General features: G+C 45.1%; 1 protein-coding gene across 2 annotated transcripts in view; it reads right to left on the bottom strand.

Moving 5' to 3' along the window:
* The window catches only part of LOC147024851 (phospholipid phosphatase 3-like), a 139,260-nt gene extending 130,953 nt beyond the window's left edge, over nucleotides 1-8,307 (bottom strand). The window contains exons 1-3 of one of the 2 annotated variants that reach the window (XM_085885176.1): nucleotides 8,151-8,253; nucleotides 6,131-6,213; nucleotides 5,741-5,966 (exon numbers count right to left, since the gene is read on the bottom strand). In XM_085885176.1, coding sequence (XP_085741302.1) covers nucleotides 5,741-5,888 — 148 coding nt within the window. In that variant the 5' untranslated portion in view covers nucleotides 5,889-5,966; nucleotides 6,131-6,213; nucleotides 8,151-8,253. Of the gene's footprint in view, nucleotides 1-5,740; nucleotides 5,967-6,130; nucleotides 6,214-8,150 lie in introns of both variants that reach the window. The other variant, XM_085885175.1, reaches the window with a different exon arrangement.
* Between the last annotated feature and the right edge of the window lie 4,978 nt (nucleotides 8,308-13,285).

Genomic DNA, 13,285 nt, shown 5'->3' with positions numbered 1-13,285 from the left:
AGATTTCTTTATGTTGTATTACAAAACTAAATTATTTATGGGAATTTGAACACACACAAAAGAGGGATGGAAACGTTTTTCATCTTTTTCAAAAAGTTTCAGAACCAAAAGCATTGTTTGGGTTCCAATATCATCTCGAGCCTTACCGACTGTTGGGGGAGAGTGCATGTGACACCGGCTTAAAATTACATGGAAAGGACTAACATCTGTACTGAATCTCAATGATGTAAGGTCAATTTCCTTCAGGCTCATGGGAAAACTTTTTGACTGCCTCTCACAAAGTAAATAACTAAATTAGCCACTGGGCATATGATACGGGTTTTACTCTAATGTAGATTTCATATTAATTTTCTCCTGCAAGTGCAGCTGCATAGCTTAACATAGCCTACTTGCCTGTGAGCTGTCTCATCTAGAGTTTGTTTCTTGTGAAATCATAACGGAATCGAAGTTCTAGCTGGACAAGTGCCAGCAACGAGCAAAATATAGTGGAGATTGTCATTTCAGAGGGATGTAATGCACACTGTTCATTGCATATGTACAATACTACATCCGATCAGTATGAACATTTTTGAGGGTCATTTAGGGATAAAATGGTCCACAAAATTTTTTTGATGACATCATTGGTCACATGATTCTGCAGCCATATTGTTCTTTTTTTTAAAACCTTCAAAAATCTTCTTCTCTGAAATGGCTGAACAGATCAAGGCAAAACTTTACACGTATGACCGCCTATTCATGACAAACAAAAGGCTCATGCATATGATGTCATAGGTCACATGGTTTGGCAGCCATATTGGATATACCCAAAAACTGATTTAAAAAAAAATCTTCTCCAGAACAGCTGGACAGATCAAGGGGAAACTTTACACAAGTCTGAAGACGACGATGGTTTACGAGCGGTATTTGACGATGTAGATTGTTTCAGAAGTCAAGGATGAGACAATGTGATAATGTTTGACCAAGTTATAAAAATGATCAACATGATGTGGTACGAGTGACAGGTTATTAGCTGCAAAATGTCAAAAACCCAGTTTCGTTCAACAACTTTAAAAATTTGACCTTTGCATAGCCTTTAAAGGTCACAAAAAATGTTGTGGACATTAAAATAAGGAAACAGGATACGTGCTATGGCTTATTGGAGTTAGTTCGTGGAAGAAGGTTGAAAACCAGGTTCGATTCCCACAACTTTGAAAATTTGACCTTTGCATAGCCTTTAAAGGTCACAAAACAATGTTGTGGACATTAAAATAAGGAAACAGGATACGTGCTATAGCTTATTGGAGTGAGTTCGTCGAAGAAGGTCGAAAACCTGGTTCGATTCTCACAACTTTGAAAATTTGTCCTTTGTGAACTTTAAAGGTCAAAGGTCAAGGATTATGACCTTTGGTGCAAAACTTCCTCTGGAACATTCCAGGAACAATATAACGTCATATAGGCTATATGGAATTTCGCACTCCTCGGATTATCCATTCTTTGATGAAATCAGCGTAAAAACAAACTTGAAGGGGGCGCCACGGGCAAGGTGTTCGAGATAGAGAAAAATGGTTTCAAGACTTTAGGTGGGGAATGACCTCAAGATTATGCATAAAAAATATTGTCATCCTAGCTCTCAAAGTTTGGGCGGTCGTATGATTTTTATGTCAAAATTCGAAATTTTCTAAGTTCGTGACCTTTTGACCTTGGGACGAAAATGAAAAATCGAGCTCCGTGGGGCTATGCAGGTGCCATTGGGCTAACAAAATACTGAAACCCCTGCCAGAATTGACAAACCCCTCAGAGAAGATGGATTTTTATGTCAAAATCGCAATTTTCTAAGTTCGTGACCTTGTGACCTTGACCTTGGGACAAAAATGAAATATTGAGCTCCGTGGGGCTATGCAGGTGCCATTGGGCTAACCAAATACCGAAACCCCTGCCAGATTTGACAAACCCCCTCAGAGAAGATGCAAATTGAAATCGGCTACCCCCTAAAAACACAATTTGCAATTTTCTAAGTTCGTGACCTTGTGGCCTTGACCTTGGGACGAAAATGAAAAAGAAAGCTCTGTGGGGCTATGCAGGTGCCATTGGGCTAACCAAATACCGAAACCTCTGCCAGATTCGACAAACCCCTTGGAGAAGAAAATTTTTTATGTCAAAATTCGCAATTTTCTAAGTTCGTGACCTTGACCTTGTGACGAAAATGAAAAATCGAGCTCCGTGGGGCTATGCAGGTGCCATTGGGCTAACCAAATACCGAAGCCCCTGTCAGATTCGACAAACCCCCTCGGAGAAGATGCAAATTGAAATCGGCTACCCCTAAAAACACGTTTTTTGGGCGTGGCTCCGCCCATAATGGGCGCACCACGCCCATTTTCAGGAAAACACAACGACATCATGATATAAACCTCCCACCAAAATTTTATCAGGATCGGATCTAAACCCACGGAGCTATGCTCGGGACAGGCAGACAGACAGACAGACAGACATACAGACAGACATACACACAACAATAACGAATATAGTGGTCACTTATTTTTTTCGTGAAAATATTTTTTCGTGAACCAATAAATGTCCCCCAAGGCATGTGTGTACAAGCTTGTTGAGGCAGAATTGATGTTACATGGTTTGACAGCCATATTTTATTTAAGAAAAAGATTAAATAATGTTTTCTCTGGAACTGCTTGATCAACGTGAATCTTCATAATTGTGATCCAGTGGTGATTGGGGAATACAAGTTGTAAATTTCAACTTGATCAGACACATGGTCTGACGGCCATAATTATTTAATCATTTGATCTGGATTTTTGGGGGGTTTTTTTAATAAGGTCCACTTGGCTGTGCCTGGATGGGTTTGAGGGTAGAAGAGTAGCAGCTAAAATGCTAATCCTATTCAGGTTCCTCCTGATGACTCCATCTTTGCTTTTTGCTTGTTTGGGTTCCTTCTGATTACCCCAATGCAGGACTGTACCTATTTGGTCTTCTATTTGATTTGACTTGAATTAATTTTAATCCCATTCTTAATTCAATTGAATAATTTTTTTTTTTAATGTCATGGATCAGGGTGAGGTGTCCGATGAAAGCGGGGTTGCATCAAAGCTGGACGTCTTGGTACCCGGTCATCACTGCCAGCAGTTATAAAGTGGCGGTTCTAATTATGTCTCTAATTAATTGCAGAACACACCAGTACACAAACACCACACAAAACTACACAAACACCACACAAAACAAGTCCTGGCGAGTGTCTGCAATCTCTGATTGCTCTTTTTCTTGTTATTACATGTATTTATTTTGATTTACTATAGGCTACTCTTTCCAGAGTGTCGGTGCTCCTGCAGCAGATTATTGGCAATGATGATACTGGGTGGTTTGCCCTTGCCTTTCCAGCACTTTGTCCATGTTCTGTCCTTATAAATTCTGAACATCAGGCAAGAAAGCAGCACATACCTTTTATAAACTGACCTCCCAGACTCAGAACAGATGCTCTTACCATTACGCTAGTATGTATGTGTATATGTGTGTATCTGTATGTATATATATATATATATATATATATATATATATATATATATATATATATATATATATATATATATATATATATATATTGTTACGGTTGAGGAAATTCGCAAACCACCATTCAGGTCCCGTAGGTGAGATATCTCTGTAAGTACATGTGTAGTTAGCCCCAAACCCGTTGTTTAGAGGGAATAAATGTGATTCATTTGGGCTGCGACCCTTTGAGAGTCGTTTTTTCTGTTCTATCTTTATTTTGAACCAACCACGTCTCAACCGCTATCACACAACAACCACCAACCACAACGCCGCTTCACAACAACAACAACACCAACAGCCACGACCTTTACCTTCACAACTCGCTCCCGCAAACATCGCATCACCGCCATTCCAAACGTCGCCATGGCCATAAACCACCACAATAAACCCTCCACCACCTTCACCTCTCCTCCTTCTACTGCCATTCCGCACCACTTGTGAACGCCGAGCGTCAGGCTGTCCTGGACTCGTACAAGGTGCGCGCCGAACCGCGAGTGCAAAGTGTGGCCTTTCCGAGGAGAATTCGGATCAGGAATGATACACGCCCACTTCTGATCCGTCCAATCAGCAAGCGTGGGGCGGTTTGGCCCCGCCTCCAAGCGCGTCGGAGTAGAATCGGGATATGCAAATTCTCGGATCAGGGGAGACTCACGCCCCTTTTCCTCCATCCAATGGGCGAGCGTGGCTCCACCCCCGAGCTCGTTCTGATCCAGAAATGTGCATATGGGTTCTCCTGCCGGCCGATAAAGTGCCGAGCGCAGGGTCGAGTCGGGCTCGGTCGAGTAAGTTTCGAAAGGGTCAGTTTTGGAGAGCAGAGTGTAGCAGCGGCAGAGTGTGGCAGCGGCAGTCAGTTTTGAGAAGAGTCAGTCTGGAGAGGTTGGAGAGCCGAGTGGAGTTGGCAGTCTGTCGGGGTTCGGAGTCTGTCGGGGAGCTGCAGAGAAAGGAAGCCTGGAGCTTGGAGCGGGGAGGGAGTCGGGAGGCGAGGGCGTACAGGTGGTTTTCTGCAGTCGGCTGAGGACAATTGCGGAGGAGACCAGATAGCTCGGGTCCGAGGCAAGGAAGACGGCTATCCTCTTTCCCCAGAACATCAACAATTCCCCCTTCCCCCCCCCCCCGCGCTGAGATAGTGCGAAAAGGGGGGCCCCGTTCACACCCCACTCCAAGCAGTGCCAACGAAACCCGCGAAGGAGCGCGGAGTCGGGGCACCGCCGCGCCGCCACATTTGCAGCTCATCACAAAGACACGGGTAGGATCCACCCGGTCTCGCGGCCCACAGGCCCCGTCTGCCCCCTTGTCTTTGAGGGTGGCCCTTTTCTTTTGAGTAAATGTGTTGTTTGCGCCGTCTGTAAAGTAAAACTGTGTAAGTGTTGCCGTGTGCACGCGTAGTCGGTTGTAGATCTGCATTGTTGTGTTTCTTTTGTTACATCTGCTTTTGGTGCATAATTGTTGTAATTGTGTATGTGTGCTATCCGTGTGCCGCGGAATAAATGTGCATTATGTTGAACTGTTTTTCCCGTTTCGCTTCGTCTTTTCTTTAATAGAATCTACATCTTGCTTCACGTAAAGGGTTGGTAGTGGGCTTAATACGCCCGATAAATAATCGGAACTGTCGAGGCCGACGATAACACCGCTCGGTTATCCCGATAGTACGGAACGGGTCGCTTAAGTGGCCCGTGTCCGGAGTCGACCTGCGGCGAGGTGCGATCGCCCGGTCTACCCTCCGCGTGGGTACTTGGGTAGGTCGAATTTGGCGAACAACCCTATCCCACGCGGAGGGCCGATTGGCACGATCGTGGTGAGGCCGAAAGGCCCACCCGTGACTAGCTCCCGGCGTTAGTCCGAGAGGGTCACGACAGAATTGTCCGTCCGGTGGGCGACGTGCCGCGATTCGAGTGACGTGGCCGTTCGCACGCCGGCGGGCGCGAATTCGCAACAATATATATATATATATATATATATATATATATATATATATATATATATATATATATATATATATATATATATATATATATATATATATATTGGGTCACCTGATCAAGATCCACCTATTTAAAATTGTGAGGTCAGAAGATACCTCATCAGAATTCAGTGGATAATCTTTGTATGCTTCTTTTTCATTATTATAGGTTTCAGACTTTCCAAAACTTTCGGTTGCACACTCCCCTCCTCTTTATGCTATGAGAATTGCATCACATTCACCTACCCAGCACAAAACAGAGCAAGTCCAATGCCAGGAGAGCGACTGAGCCTGCTCGAGAGGGAGATGTTCGCAAAGCTCGCCCATTACTTTCTGTACATCCTTCAGAGTCTCCATCAGCTGCAGCCGTGTAGCTGTAGTTCCCAGCGGCCATGACCTGCACTTGTGCTGTTGGTACTGTGGTGGAAGACTTGAGCTGATGGAGATGGACAGGAGTCACAATAAATGTGTTCTGCAATAGGGGAGGCAAGAGGAAAGAGAGGTGTGTGAACATTTTTTTTTTAAACATACCTTTGCAAGAAGCAAGGGTGATATACCGGTTGGTGTGCCATTGCCTTCCCAGCAGGAATTCGGCCAGACATTTGTAATTTGACCACGGTGCCAGCAATAGCTCACCTACTCTTCATAAAGTAGACCGTGGGATCTTTAACGTCCACCGACTAATATCAGCAGACAGGACACCGGATTTAAAGTCCATCCTAAGGACGACACAAACAATGATGAATCACCCTGCCTGTGATAACACCAGGGTGACGGTTTATAGCCGGGTTGGGATTCAAACCCAGGATAGACAGCTTAAAGGTGAGTGTGGATACCTCCAAGACATCCTGTCAGATGCTGGGTAATGGACAGAAAGTAATCATATCAGGTCGTTTCGATTTTTATAAGGCATGAAGAACATTGTTGCTTACCAGCGAAGATTAAGTCATAAACAATCAAAGCCATGGAAACATGAACACAGTGGAAGAAAGCAGGGAAACACACCATCATCAGGGTGGAGAAGCGCAACAAAGAGATACTTGGAAGAAGAATGTGCCATGGGAATAAACAACAAAAAACAACATCCGAGCCCAGAAATGGACCTTTTGCACCTGCAGGGAAAAAAAAAATTCACTTGGGAGTGCAACACAGCATTGATGGGTCACACGGCCTTCTCATTTACTTGTTTAAGGTCGTAGATGATTGTGCGACCGCTTGTAAGACTCAGTGTCATCCCACAGAGACCGATGAGCCTTTGCGTGTTAAATTACAAGCTGTTATGGAAAATAAATACACAGTACATATATATATATATATATATATATATATATATATATATATATATATATATATATATATATATATATATATATATATATACTTCAAATTCTTCTCCTTCTTCAAAAGCTACAATTATTCCCACGTTCTTGTGGGATTGATCAGGGGAAGCTTGGCCCAAGTCTTTCATGAACAGACTGGCTCGGAACATGACGTTCGACAAAGGTTATGGCAGGAATTCGGAATTTGGCCATGATGCTGGTGACAGCTCGCCTACTCTTCGCGGAGGACACCGTGGGATCTTTAATCTACACCAACGAATTCCAACAGATGAGACAGCCAGTTTAACATCCATCCGAGGGATGGCAACACTTTCATGACTTTAATGAACCACCCTGCTTGTGAAACACCAGGATGACAATTTATAGCTGGGGTCAGGATTCAAACCCAGGCAAGACAGCTTCGGATGACAATTTATAGCTGGGGTCAGGATTCAAACCCAGGCTAGACAGCTTCGGATAACAATTTATAGCTGGGGTCAGGATTCAAACCCAGGCTAGACAGCTTCGAGGCGAGTGTGCATACCTCTCGGGCCGAGGCCATACATATATAAAGACATATACATACACACATACAAGCCCTTCTTTCGAGGTCCAAAATAGACACACATTCTTGTCGGGTCGACCAGGGTTAACGGATCTGGCTCAAGTCTTTCACGAACCAGCTCGTCAGGGCAGACGTTCGATGGGCAGGTAAATTGTAATTTGGCCCTGAATGCCGGTAATAACTCGCCGACTCTTCGCCAAACAAACCGTTTGTAACTTCAACATGAAGCAGCCACGAGCCCGCAGCGGTACCCCGGCCGTCGGTGTGATGGACGGTACACACACACACACACACACACACACACACACACACAATGATGCATTGTCCTGCATGTGAAGCACCGACGGAACAGATAACAGCCGGGTCGACACATGAACATGAACCTGGGTTAAACAAAACACACACACACACACACACACACACACACACACACACACACACACACACACACACACACACACACACACACACACACACAATCTGCATCCACCTGTTCGCTTCTGCCAGGTGGTGCCCTCAATAAGAGACAAGGTCAAGTGTCTTGTAACAGGAACAGGTAGGTCAAAAAGAGAATGTAGTGGGGGGGGGCACGGTTGGTAGTTTGAACCAAAAGCAGTAATCGAGTAGATACAAGAGTGCAGGGGGGGGCGAGGAGAGTGTGGGTAAAGAGTAAAGGTCGGTAATATGACATATGTCCATATTTGGGGGAAACCGTTCACAGCTTAAGGGGGTAATTATAACACGACAGGTAAAGTATTTCATGAAAACTCACGGCCAGGGTGGCGGCTCCTTTATTGCCGTGTGCCGCACGCCGTGCTCCGGTTGCTGCGTGTGCGTTTCACGATGTGTGTGTGCGCTGCAGCCCGCCCTTTAACCGGCCAGCACTGCCCACACCCCACCCTGCACTCCCACTCTCTCTCTACACCCTCCCACGACCCCTCGCCTTCCCAAACCCACGGGGAACATGCCGAATATGGAACTGCGAAGCACGCACGTCTCCTCTCTCCTCTTCTCTTCTCTTCTCTTCTCTCTCTCTCTCTCTGTCTCTCTCTCTCTCTCTGTCTCTCTCTCTCTCTGTCTCTCTCTCTCTCTGTCTCTCTCTGTCTCTCTCTGTCTCTCTCTCTCTGTCTCTCTCTCTCTCTCTGTCTCTCTCTCTGTCTCTGTCTCTCTCTCTGTCTCTCTCTCTCTCTCTCTCTCTCTCTCTCTCTCTCTCTCTCTCTCTCTCTCTCTCTCTCTCTCTCTCTCTCTCTCTCTCTCTCTCTCTCTCTCTCTCTCTCTCTCTCTCTCTCTCTCTCTCTCTCGCCCCACATGTTCGTTTTTAACCCTTCATTTCATTATCACTACATTTTTCTCATGCCTCCCTCCCCTTGCAATCACGATGTCAAATCGCAGCATCGTCAGCAGTTCAATCAAGGGTGCTGATGGTGCTGCTGAGCTATGGGGACAGCGATTCAAAACTGACACACAAACACACAAATACACACACACACACACACACACACACACACACACACACACACACACACACACACACACACACACACACACACACACACACACACACACACACACACACACACTGGTATTTTTGCAGTTTTTGATAATTGTAAAGGAAACCTATAAAGTTTTCCCACCACCATTACTAACTTATTCCTCTCAAACTTTTTCATCATCACCTTCACCCATTCCTCTCCAGCTCTCTCATTCATTTCCATCTTTTGTTTTTCGAACTCGTTCTTTTTTTTTCTCTTTATCAGTACTTTCTCCTGCTCTCATTACTTTCCTCTCTCACCGCTTTCCTACGCAAAGCAGTTATCGTGAACTTGGCGCCAATGTTATTACGGTTAACCTCAACAAGATTAAAAGAAATGAGCATTAGCTCGAATGAAAAAAAAGAGTTTTACGAGCCAAGGTGATGAATACCTGTAATGGACCACCGATGGATCATTTGGATTGCAAGGGGGGGTCTCAGTGGAGATGAGAATCCTCGAGGGGAGAAAAATCTCACAAGGACATGATATGTATTATGACGTCACAGAAAGAGATCTGATGGTTAATTTAATCCGAAATCGATCGATTCATTTCACTTGAAGGACTTAATAATCAGTGATGCTGCAACACAAAGTTCAAATCAACTTGTTTGAAGGTGCCAATTATTTATTTCCACCTTCTTGTGGAGTCCATCGGCTAGGAACGTTTTGGGACCAAGTCTTTCACGAACAGGCTGGCCAGCGATGGAATTTGTTCGTGGTGATGGGAATAACTCAACCACTCTTCGTGAAAGGCACAGTGGGATCTTTAACTAGCTCGGTGGTGCATCGGTTGGAGCATCAGCTCTGAGTCTGGGTCATACCAAAGACTTAAAAAATTGTACGTGACGCTTCCTTGCTTGATGCTCAGCCATTAGGAGGATGAAACGACGTACAGAGAAGCACAGGTTGAGATGGATGGGGAAGAGGGAATGTCCCGCAGAGTGCGGTGAGAAAGGTGGCACCATGGTTGTGACGTCACTGGTACCCAAAGTTCCACAGAACTTTCCCCAAACCCAGTGGTTGTGTTTATCTCGTCTCGCAGTCCTGCGTTGTCTCATGTAATAATAGGTATGTCCATGTGTGTGGCAGCTCTAATACTAGCCAAAGATCAAGGAAAATATTAATCATGAAGGAAAAAGAAAACAAGCTAAAAACAAAACGACGAAAAGACAAAGAAAAGTAAAACGTTTTTCTTCTTTTTCTTTATTCTTATGCAGTATGTGGCTGCAGGTAGCATCATTTGTAGGGGAGTGTAGTTGTATTGTACTACTTACTGAGCAATTCCCCCTGTATGGTAGTATCATGTGCAGGGGAGTCTAGTTGTACTACTTAGTGAGCAATTCCCCCTGTATGGTAGCATCATGTGTAGGGGAGTCTAGTTGTACTACTTAGTGAGCAATTCCCCCTGTATGGTAGTATCATGTGCAGGGGAGTCTAGTTGTACTACTTAGTGAGCAATTCCCCCTGTATGGTAGCATCATGTGCAGGGGAGTGTAGTTGTACTACTCACTGAGCAATTCCCCCTGTATGGTAGTATCATGTGCAGGGGAGTCTAGTGGTACTACTTAGTGAACAATTCCCCCTGTATGGTAGTATCATGTGCAGGGGAGTCTAGTGGTACTACTTAGTGAACAATTCCCCCTGTATGGTAGTATCATGTGCAGGGGAGTCTAGTGGTACTACTTAGTGAACAATTCCCCCTGTATGGTAGTATCATGTGCAGGGGAGTCTAGTGGTACTACTTAGTGAACAATTCCCCCTGTATGGTAGTATCATGTGCAGGGGAGTGTAGTTGTACTACTTAGTGAGCAATTCCCCCTGTATGGTAGCATCATGTGTAGGGGAGTCTAGTGGTACTACTTAGTGAGCAATTCCCCCTGTATGGTAGCATCATGTGTAGGGGAGTCTAGTGGTACTACTTAGTGAACAATTCCCCCTGTATGGTAGTATCATGTGCAGGGGAGTCTAGTGGTACTACTTAGTGAACAATTCCCCCTGTATGGTAGTATCATGTGCAGGGGAGTCTAGTGGTACTACTTAGTGAACAATTCCCCCTGTATGGTAGTATCATGTGCAGGGGAGTCTAGTGGTACTACTTAGTGAACAATTCCCCCTGTATGGTAGTATCATGTGCAGGGGAGTGTAGTTGTACTACTTAGTGAGCAATTCCCCCTGTATGGTAGCATCATGTGTAGGGGAGTCTAGTGGTACTACTTAGTGAGCAATTCCCCCTGTATGGTAGTATCATGTGCAGGGGAGTCTAGTTGTACTACTTAGTGAACAATTCCCCCTGTATGGTAGCATCATTTACAGGGGAGTGTAGTTGTACTACTCATACTGACTGAGCAATTCCCCCTGTATGGTGCGACACATAGCTGAAAAAATATACAACCTATTGAAACATTTAGTGATGCAAGCATCATATTTGTCACAGAGACAGACCAATAGATTTCGTGAACAGATCTGGATGTTGAGGCATCATGGATTCGGCCCCTGACTACCGTTGCAGCCATTTTACAAAATGGCCGCAGGAATATGGAGTTATTTCGTGGAATTGATAAAGTTAGAGGAAGTCGGTGGTCTCAGTGGGGTTAATTGAACACTGCAAGGTTAAAGAAGACTATTTTTAGTGATGGATATTTTGAAACCACACATTAACGTAGTTTTATTTACATCTACCGTATTGATATTTACATGAGGCTGTTTTGTTCTGAAATGTCTACGGCATACCTTACGCAGGCCATCTGTGCCAAGAGCTGGAGAGCACGGTGCTCGGAGATGCTCATACCCAGGTGGGAAAGCCTGTCAACTAATTCCCTCTTGCAAGTGTGAGCATGCAACATCAGCCCTAGGTTGGGAACTGGTCTCTCCTGAGATGAGCTGTGCCAGACAAAGATGGAGGCTGTGGTCCGAGGCGTCCGCTTGTGCTTAACACTGTTGAGCTTTAAGAGTTGGACGATGGCAAGTGCTGCAGGCGTGGTACCTGCCATCTGGTCTTTGATACTGGACCACTCCAGGACCATGCTCATCAGGGAAAGCAGCAGTGGTGGCACAGATTCTTATTGGCATCCATTTGGGAAACCAGTGAAGGGCTTGACCTCTCCAAACATTTTATGGTGGACCACCTGTGTGCATGGGCAAGATGGACTGCATCACTTTCACTGTCCAGCTCGCAGGCTTTGGCAAGAGCAGAACCAATATCTTCATTGAATACCAACAGGACATCTCTCCCCTTGTTGAGGTCCCTCATGTCTGGAAACTGTGCCAGGAGTCATTCTTTCAGTCGTGTCGTGTGAACTTTCCCATCAAGTTTGACTCCAAGCTGCTCCAACCTGCATGTATAGAGGTGAGCAAGATCAAGTAGTTTGAAGATGGGTGCTGTCTTCTTATCCAGACATATTTCCTCGATGTAGAGAACCAATTTGGCAAAGACTGTCGCAGATACTTCCCTCTCGCAGTCGGTGTGAAAGTAGATTTGGCAACATTGGTCTTCCTGGCTCGATTGTACAAGCCTGCCAAGCACTTGGTGGCATGGTACTTGGCTTCCAGAGCCAGCATGCTGCCTGCACTGAGTCTGAACAGTAGGTCTGTGTCTTCAAGGCATTTGCACAGGCCCACACCCTACTATCTAGTTGGAAGGTTGCTGCTTCGTGGAGTCATTCACTGATAGCTGCTTGTCTGCAGAAGAAGCACAATGCCTCTTGGATCTGCTTCGCTGTACTTGATATTCGGCACCTGATGTGCTTGCATGCAGCTGGTTGGTCTCCATCTTGGCAGAAACCGTCTGTCTTCGGCATCCGTTTTTGTTTTTATTTATTGAGCATTGTGTTGTTGAATTTGAGCTGGCAAGTGTGGTGATACTGTGCATTGTGAGCGACCATGGCGGCTTCAATGCCACATCCTTCTTCGAGCCTCTCCAGCTGGAGTGTCTGTGGCAGTAGACCCAGATCACTGAATTTGACCAGGTTGTCCACCAGTGAAGTGTATCCACTCCCCATGCCAGTTCTTTTAGACTGTGAAGGATGTGTCAGCTGCTCTGTCTTGTCCTTTTGGCAGATGATGCACAGCTTCCAGTTTTTCTCACTTGGATGCAGAAAGGTTGATGGGCCAGGACACTCTGGGTCAATGGGTTTGAATCTTTTACATGTAGTCATGGTGATCTCTTGATGGAGACCCTGCAAAGAGACAATTAAATCATTATAGTAATGACTAATCATGTTCTACTACTCCCACCACCACCACCACCGATGTAACTATGGTATGCAAGTGAAAAAAACCCATGGTATGGAATTAAGCCCTTAACTTTGTTGGCAGAATTAGCCCACTTAGACTAATTTGACAAATTATTTTTCCCAAATCATTTGGGTCCTGCTCT

Source organism: Eptatretus burgeri, chromosome 6, assembly GCF_056783735.1.
Source record: "Eptatretus burgeri isolate ZD-2024b chromosome 6, Ebu_testis_v1, whole genome shotgun sequence".
NCBI lineage: Eukaryota > Metazoa > Chordata > Myxini > Myxiniformes > Myxinidae > Eptatretus > Eptatretus burgeri.
The sequence above is the reverse complement of the archived record's forward strand: the minus strand, read 5'-3'. Positions and strand labels throughout refer to the sequence as shown.